General features: G+C 42.8%; 1 protein-coding gene across 1 annotated transcript in view; it reads left to right on the top strand.

Annotated features, from left to right (window-relative positions):
- Positions 1-372: 372 nt before the first annotated feature.
- Positions 373-9,332, top strand: part of LOC144533010 (uncharacterized) — a 53,394-nt gene continuing 44,434 nt past the window's right edge. The window contains exons 1-5 of the mRNA XM_078274024.1: positions 373-426; positions 1,667-1,819; positions 2,464-2,634; positions 2,894-2,938; positions 3,262-3,321. Of these exons, the coding sequence (XP_078130150.1) occupies positions 1,723-1,819; positions 2,464-2,634; positions 2,894-2,938; positions 3,262-3,321 (373 nt within the window). The 5' untranslated portion in view covers positions 373-426; positions 1,667-1,722. The remainder of the gene's footprint in view (positions 427-1,666; positions 1,820-2,463; positions 2,635-2,893; positions 2,939-3,261; positions 3,322-9,332) is intronic.

The raw sequence follows: 9,332 nt of genomic DNA, 5'->3' as shown, positions 1-9,332 counted from the left end.
CACAGCTTGTCATGCGACGACACCCTCTCCACCACCTACAAGTAAGACTGAATGGACAATATTTACTTTAGCTTTGTCTTTACAAGAGCCGGCAAAAGGAAGCCAATACTGGTAGATCAGCCGAGTGCTACCCTTGGTCATACTCCGACACCCCCCATCTCCCCGCTGTAAAAAAATCACTCCTAAATAACTGTGTCCGAACATGGACATAGTTATTTAATACCACCAACTGTAACCAGTATTTATAAGTCATGGCTACCGGTCCTCTATTTGACATTTGTTTGGCATTTTTCAGTAAACCATCTTAATTTGAAGGATATTACTTTTGAAAGTGGCAGATGAATAACTGTATAATTTTCTCTCTAGATTCAACACCTGTCACTACAACTGATTCAAACACCACAACTGCTACAACAATTGTAACGAGTAAGTATTTTTCAAAAAATGCGTTACAATATGTTGAATTATCTGCAGTGAAGAAATAGTTCAGTCTTACCTGAAAATGCACCAAACAAATCCTCACATAACATCATCAAGGTTCAATTTTGCTTTGCATTCAACAAAAGCATGTAACACTAAAGTCATCTTCACAGACACATATTGCTACAACATCAACCCCCCCCACCCCTCCCCTTTTAAGACTCATGTTTTGGAAAGAAGACTCAATGAGGACGAAATCTTGTTTTAATAAAGAAAATATTTTTATTGGAAAATAATATGACAACATATTAATTTGCTGCTTGGCAGTTTGACAAATGTGTTTATCACCATCTTAAAGTTCATCAAAACTTCCTGTCATTTGTTTGCTAATTTTCACTACTTATGACGTGCTTTGTTCGGGACATTAACAAATAAAATAATAAATCAAAAAATAGAATTAGACAGACATTAGATAAATAGGAACAATAAAAAACAGATTTAATAAATCATAGTTGCCATCTATTTCTGTCCACAGCGTCGTTTACTTCTCCGCCAGGCCACGTAAGACGCGTTCATATCTATATATGGACCTCTTCACATCCGCCTCCCCATTGCCGCTACTTCACACACTTTATTTGCAGTGAAATAAAAATGAAAAAACCGTCTTAAAATACATCCATGAATAAAATCAACCACATTCCGATTCCACAACATATTTCCGTTTTATGCTGGTTAGGAAAGGAACTTTTTTTTAAATCCAGGCCTTGTTTGTGGTAGTGGACAGTATGGATACTGTCGAAGCTCAGCATCAAAATAACTGAACCACCCCTTTGTAAATCACGGGTCACTAGACACAGTGCTCTCACTGACCAAGGTGCAAACTAACCAACTAACCAACTTTTTTTTCTGGTAATATGCAAATAAGATTAAGCGAATAAATCGTTATGCAAGTACTTTTACTTTTAAAACTTAAAGAACATTTAAAATCAGGTACTTTTTACTTTCACGTAAGTAGGGTTGTCATTGTGGTACTTCTACTTTTACTAAAATAAATATGTCTCTGGTTATTTGTACTTTTACTTCAGTACTGAGATTCAGTACTTCCTCCACCACTGGCGATATTCCTCGCAGCGATCCGCTCGTTCTCCAGGAAGATGAAGAAAAGTTTGCTTGGTATATCCAGCAACCTTTATTGTGAAACAAGAGACTATCTTTCCTTTCTGTCTTTTAATTTCTCTCTCTGCAGCTCCTCCAGTTCTTTATGAATACATCATTTCTGTTGAGTTGAACACCACAGATGTTATGCTAATAAATCAACTGAGGACCATTCTGAGAAGCATCAGTTACCCCTTCAGCATCAACAACCGCATACAAATCTCTGAGGCCAACATTTCCACAGGTAGGAATAGTGACTGTACACAACTTGTTTGTACCATCATTTATTTTGTATGCTCTCTCAAAGCTCTATTGGTACCAAACTAGTATTACCTGGGGGCCTCTAGATATTTGTAATAATTGCAGAGGTGGTCGTGATCTTAAATCTGTGCGAATCTGCCATATCTGTAATTTGTCAAACAAAAGTTCTACTGCAAATGACCTACCGTATTTCGCTAAACACAGTGGTTATATGATAGTATTAGTCTTGTGCGAATTGGCATCTCTGTGATTCGGGGTTGTATTGGCTGCGTTGGAAATTATAAAGGAAAGCCTTGACGTCATATGTGCAGGATAATGTCAGTAAATTCAACTAAAAACAGACTTCACTTATCCTGTGCAAAATGTGCCGCACAAAACAAAGATGTGGGAGGGTAATTTCTGAATCACATGAGGTTCTTTGGTAATACTAGTCCCGTGTAAGTAGGGCACTTACGAAACCCTGTTTTTTCTGTTATTTTACAATCGGTGCTTTCTTACCCACACTTTGCTTTTACATTACAACATTTTAAATCAAAAACATTTGTTTGGCTTTACATCAAATGTTTTCACAAAAAGGCACTTGGTATTTTGTTCTTTAAAAACACTGATGAATACCCATGTTTCCAGTTTGCTATCCGAGCAGTGGTAGTTACCATTGTTTATGTGAGGATCAGTATCGTTGGCCATGTGACCAGTGTTTCCTGTATGGATCCTGTGATAACATCACTGATGACACATGTGGATGTATCAATACCATTCCTCCTGATGGACGATACTGCCAGCCTGCTGATCAATACAGTAAGCAAGTTTAAGCAACTATTTTAAAAGAATTTAGTTAATAACTTTGACATGTAATATGGTGCAACAATTCTAATAGCAATCATGGCCGAAGCCTCGCATTGTGCATAATTTACAGTGTCTTTTATTACATCTGTGGTTGGCACTGTATATAATTAATGAACAATTATTTCACCAAATGAGCAAAATTCACATCTGGAAAAGCAGATTTGCAAGATTTCTGTTCTACTTAATGTCTACTCTCTTTGTCCTCCATCAGACTTCACAGCTTGTCATGCGACGACACCCTCTCCACCACCTACAAGTAAGACTGAATGGACAATATTTACTTTAGCTTTGTCTTTACAAGAGCCGGCAAAAGGAAGCCAATACTGGTAGATCAGCCGAGTGCTACCCTTGGTCATACTCCGACACCCCCATCTCCCCGCTGTCAAAAATCACTCCTAAATAACTGTGTCCAAACATGGACATAGTTATTTAATACCACCAACTGTAACCAGTATTTATAAGTCATGGCTACTGGTCCTCTATTTGACATTTGTTTGGCATTTTTCAGTAAACCATCTTAATTTGAAGGATATTAGTTTTGAAAGTGGCAGATGAATAACTGTATAATTTTCTCTTTAGATTCAACACCTGTCACTACAACTGATTCAAACACCACAACTGCTACAACAATTGTAACAAGTAAGTATTTTTCAAAAAATGCGTTATAATATGTTGAATTATCTGCAGTGAAGAAATAGTTCAGTCTTACCTGAAAATGCACCAAACAAATCCTCACATAACATCATCAAGGTTCAATTTTGCTTTGCATTCAACAAAAGCATGTAACACTAAAGTCATCTTCACAGACACATATTGCTACAACATCAACCCCCCCCCCACCCCTCCCCTTTTAAGACTCATGTTTTGGAAAGAAGACTCAATGAGGACGAAATCTTGTTTTAATAAAGAAAATATTTTTATTGGAAAATAATATGACAACATATTAATTTGCTGCTTGGCAGTTTGACAAATGTGTTTATCACCATCTAAAAGTTCATCAAAACTTCCATTTGTTTGCTAATTTTCACTACTTATGACGGGTTTTGTTCGGGACGTTAACAAATAAAATAAACCAAAAAATAGAATTAGACAGACATTAAATAAATATGAATAATAAAAACAGAGAAAAAAATAACCATCCAAGTTGATGTACTTCAAACATTTATTCGCTGATATATAGAACTGTCTTTTGCCATGTAAAGTATGGTAAAAATGTTGCAATTCCACCATTGGCTGCTATGCCCATGTCTGCATCAAAGCCTGCCGCTGTTCCTGGGGGCTTGCTGTTCTCGGTGCAGAATTGTGACGACGGTTGCTCTGGAGTGACGAAAGAGTCGCATGAATGCCGATCTGACTGTCCAGACTCAGGTCACATTTTTTAATTATCCTACCTGTAACGAATTTGGACTACATATGAAAGTGGCACAAATCACAACCTTATTCTGTTAGGGATGGCTGGAGAAAATGCGGACCCAAAACGCAAAGGCGGAAACTGAGAATAATTTTGATGTTTTAATGAACTAAGAAAAACTACAAAAAAACCCCAAAAGAGTCCTGAAAAACAAGCAGGAAAAACAGGAAACGAAAAATAAAGTCCAAGAAAAAACAGAAACTCTAACATGGACCAGGAAGACAAACAAACTGGAGACAAAACACACGGGAATACAGAATTGGCTACAAGACACACACGATGATTTGACACAAGACAAGGGGAACACAAAGACTAAATACAGAGGGTAACGAGGTAACAAGAGGCAGGTGACACAAGGGCTGGGAAACAGGTGGAAAACATCAGGCAATCACAAGAGCAGGAAAACACAGGGAGTAAAACTAGACAAGACAAGACAGAGAACAGAATATCAAAATAAAACAGGAAATAGAACATAAAACAAGACAGGACCGAAAATCACACAAACAGAAGGAAACAAGACATGACAGAAAACCAGGCTACCAAAATGACAGGAAAACAGACTACAATAAGACAAGACAAAACACCAAAACCATAACAGGAGCCCCCCCCTCCCAAAGGACAGATCCCAGATGTCCAAAAACAAAAAACAGGCAGAAACAACCCAGGGAGGGCGGAGGGGGCCCTGAGGAGGGACGACCCAAAAAACAAAAGGAATCAACCCCGGAGGGGCGAGGGAAGGCACAAGAGTCAGTGGGGAGATGAGTCACTCAGGGACTGGGGACAGAGGGCAATAGGGCACGGGGAAGCAGAGAGCACAGGGGCACAGGGAAGCAGAAAGCACTGGGGCACAGGGAACAGGGGAGCAAAGAGGGCACTCGGGGAGCAGGGAACAGAGAGGGGCCACTGGGACATAGAACAGAGAGGCCCCAGGACAGGGAACAGGGAGGCCTCAGCAGAGAGCTGCATCGCAGACGGGAGAAGCTTTCTGGCGGCCGGCGACGAAGGCAGAAGCCTTCAGGCGGCGGCCGGCAACGAAGGCAGAACCCTTCAGGCGGCCTGCGGCGAAGGCAGAATCCCTCAGACTGCCGGTGGTGAAGGGGAAGCCTCTCAGGCGGCCGAAACAGGTCGGCAAAGATAGTCGTCCGCGAAGATAGCCGTCCGCCGGCGGCGAAGGCGAATCCCTTCTGAAGGCCAGCGACGAAGGCGAATCCCTTCGGAAGGCCGGCGGCGAAGGCAAATCCCCTCGGGAGGCCGTCTGCGAAGGTGAATCCCTTCTGAAGGCCGAGTGTGGAGGCGAAATCCCTCTGGAGGGCGGCGGCGAAAGCAGAATCCTTCTGGAGGCCGATGGTGAAGACAGAACCCCTCAGGGCGGGGCCCCTCTACAGGCCATCTGCGAAGGCGAAACCCCTCTGGAGGCCGTCCGTGAAGGCGAAACCCCTCTGGAGGCCAGCGGTGAAGGTGAATCCCTTCTGAAGGCCAGCGGCGAAGGCGAATCCCTTCTGTAGGCCAGCAACGAAGGCGAATCCCTTCAGAAGGCCGGCAGCGAAGGCAAATCCCCTCGGGAGGCCGTCTGCGAAGGCGAAAACCCTTTGGGGGCCGCCCGCGAAGGTGAATCCCTTCTGAAGGCTGAGTGTGGAGGCAAAATCCCTCTGGAGGGCGGTGGCGAAGGCAGAATCCTTCTGGAGGCCGAAGGTGAAGATAGAACCCCTCAGGGCAGGGCCCCTTTACAGGCCGTCTGCGAAGGCGAAACCCCTCTGGAGGCTGTCCGTGAAGGCGAAACCCCTCTGGAGGCCAGCGGCGAAGGTGAATCCCCTCTGAAGGCCAGAGGCAAAGGCGAATCCCTTCTGAAGGCCGACAGCAAAGGCGAATCCCTTCTGAAGGCCGACAGCAAAGGTGAATCCCTTCTGAAGGCCAGCGGCGAAGGCGAATCCCTTCTGAAGGCCAGCGGCGAAGGCAAATCCCCTCGGGAGGCCGTCTGCGAAGGCAAAAACCCTCTGGGGGCCGCCCGCGAAGGTGAATCCCTTCTGAAGGCCGAGCAGGTCTGCGGCAAAGGCAAAACCCCTCAGGAGGACAGGCAGACCGAGCAGGAGAAGTGGAAGCTGGGCTGGAGTCCGCCAAACAGGCAACGGGAACAGAGGTCGACAGGGGCGCCGTCAGGGCACAAGGGGCAGGAGTGGGTCTGACCGAAAACAATGGCAAAGTCACTGGGGCGGTCTCAAAGGCGGTCTCAGGGACAGTCTCAGGGGCGCTGGGGACCGGCAAACTCACTGGGGAGGTCTCTGGGGCACCGGAGACCGGCAAAGTCACTGGGGAGGTCTCTGGGGCATTGGCCTTAAGCAAAACAAAAAACACCCACATCGTCAACAACATCTGCAGTTACCAGTATGTTTTTCAAAAGATGGCCTAGCATTCTATAACTAGTTATTTATCAAACTTCTGAGTTTAACACACATTATTATGATTTTATTTGTTGTTGCTACAACAAGTTTGAACACAACAACAGTTACTACTACACCAACAACTGTAATAAGTAAGTGCTTAGAAATAATTGTTATATTATAAAGTACAGTACTTGATCTGAGCTCCACTTTATTTGAGGTCAAGGGAATTATTCATGACACAGTTATAAAAGCATTTAATAGTGGAATCAAACTTTCTGACATCTTTATGACAAGTCCAAATTGTTTCACTTTACTTTAGGTTAAAGAAAATATTCATGACACAATTGAAATGGTCTCATGACAGCCAATGTAAGAAAACCAACCACTTATGGCAGTTTATTGTAACTAGTACAGTGCACGGGCCGATTGCTTGGCCTGTGGTATTGCTGCTTGTAGATTGTAGATTGTATTCTCCAAAACCAAATTGTACCCCAAAATTACTTACAGAAGGACCCTGAACCACTTAATATGCAACTCCACTGTATAGCCTACTACTGACTTACAGTGTAGACTACGTCTACATCAGAGGAAGACATTAGTCATGTTTCCATCAACGTATTTTAATGCCCATTTTAAAGTATTGCATTAGAACATTTTGATGGAAACGGCAAAATTAAAAAAAAGTCCTCAAATTCGCAAAAAAGTTTTTACGCTGGCTTGAGGTGGTTTTTGCCTTTTTCGAAAAAGAGTTAATTCGCAAAATGGGAGATGGAAAAAGCTTTGCCGAATAAGTTGTGAAGTTGCGAACATGTAACTCACATGACCATAGCCCGGTATCCATCGGATGGGGGAAGGATCAGCATATGGGTCCCATCCAGTGTGCCGTACACTTGTAGCACAAGGTGCACAGTAGAGTTGCGGAGCGCTTTAACGTTATAGCCTGTGCCTCAGCCACGTTGGGTAAATTGCCGAATTGGTTCAACAGCTTAAATCGTATGGCCCTGCTCACCGCGCATACACAGCAGTGAACGGTTGTCTCGCTGACACCAAATGTCTCTACCACAACCCTGTGTTCTGCAGAGGTGGCCAACTTGTAGAGGTGCCATGTCATTTCTCCAGTTTTTCAAAGATAAACATTTAAATGTGTTAATAAGCTAGAGAAAAGTAATTTTGCTTGTTATTGTTGATTCAGATTTTAGATTATGGGAGGTGATCCACAAAAGCCTGTATGGTCGGAACAATGGGATGTTGGAGCAGTGGGTTTATTTTTATCAAAACAAAGGGAATTTTTTCGTGTTATTGAGAGGTCGGAACAATGGAGCGTCGGAGAAATGGGCAGTTCCCCTTGTGCAATGCTACCTCTCTCCATTTAACCAAAGAACTTAGCGGAATAACCTCCAAGATTAGGTTAAATGTTGTGCCTCTGTTTAGAAGTGGTGAGTGTACAGCTCACAGTAACTTAATACAATATAGTGGCTGGCTTTTGTTTGATAGTTACTGTCCGCCAAACAGGCAACGGGAACAGAGGTCGACAGGGGCGCCGTCAGGGCACAAGGGGCAGGAGTGGGTCTGACCGAAAACAATGGCAAAGTCACTGGGGCGGTCTCAAAGGCGGTCTCAGGGACAGTCTCAGGGGCGCTGGGGACCGGCAAACTCACTGGGGAGGTCTCTGGGGCACCGGAGACCGGCAAAGTCACTGGGGGAGGTCTCTGGGGCATTGGCCTTAAGCAAAACAAAAAAACACCCACATCGTCAACAACATCTGCAGTTACCAGTATGTTTTTCAAAAGATGGCCTAGCATTCTATAACTAGTTGTTTATCAAACTTCTGAGTTTAACACACATTATTATGATTTTATTTGTTGTTGCTACAACAAGTTTGAACACAACAACAGTTACTACTACACCAACAACTGTAATAAGTAAGTGCTTAGAAATAATTGTTATATTATAAAGTACAGTACTTGATCTGAGCTCCACTTTATTTGAGGTCAAGGGAATTATTCATGACACAGTTATAAAAGCATTTAATAGTGGAATCAAACTTTCTGACATCTTTATGACAAGTCCAAATTGTTTCACTTTACTTTAGGTTAAGGAAAATATTCATGACACAATTGAAATGGTCTCATGACAGCCAATGTAAGAAAACCAACCACTTATGGCAGTTTATTGTAACTAGTACAGTGCACGGGCCGATTGCTTGGCCTGTGGTATTGCTGCTTGTAGATTGTAGATTGTATTCTCCAAAACCAAATTGTACCCCCAAAAATTACTTACAGAAGGACCCTGAACCACTTAATATGCAACTCCACTGTATAGCCTACTACTGACTTACAGTGTAGACTACGTCTACATCAGAGGAAGACATTAGTCATGTTTCCATCAACGTATTTTTTATGCCCATTTTAAAGTATTGCATTAGAACATTTTGATGGAAACGGCAAAATTAAAAAAAAGTCCTCAAATTCGCAAAAAAGTTTTTTACGCTGGCTTGAGGTGGTTTTTGCCTTTTTCGAAAAAAAATGTGATTCTTGTGTGCAGTTCCCTTGTGCAATGCTACCTCTCTCCATTTAACCAAAGAACTTAGCGGAATAACCTCCAAGATTAGGTTAAATGTTGTGCCTCTGTTTAGAAGTGGTGAGTGTACAGCTCACAGTAACTTAATACAATATAGTGGCTGGCTTTTGTTTGATAGTTACTGTCGGCAAATGGTTTTTTATTGAGTTTTCTCTTAGCGAAATAATAGACACGGAAAAGCCAGCGTTACGTAGCGCCTTTTTATTCCAACCTTATTCAACACAACATTTGCGATGTTTCTCGCAGCGATCTGCTCGTGCTCCAGGAACATGAAGAAT

This window comes from Sander vitreus, chromosome 18 (genome assembly GCF_031162955.1).
Source record: "Sander vitreus isolate 19-12246 chromosome 18, sanVit1, whole genome shotgun sequence".
In the NCBI taxonomy this organism is placed as follows: domain Eukaryota; kingdom Metazoa; phylum Chordata; class Actinopteri; order Perciformes; family Percidae; genus Sander; species Sander vitreus.
Note: the sequence above shows the minus strand (reverse complement) of the source record. Positions and strands in the feature narration are given on the sequence as shown.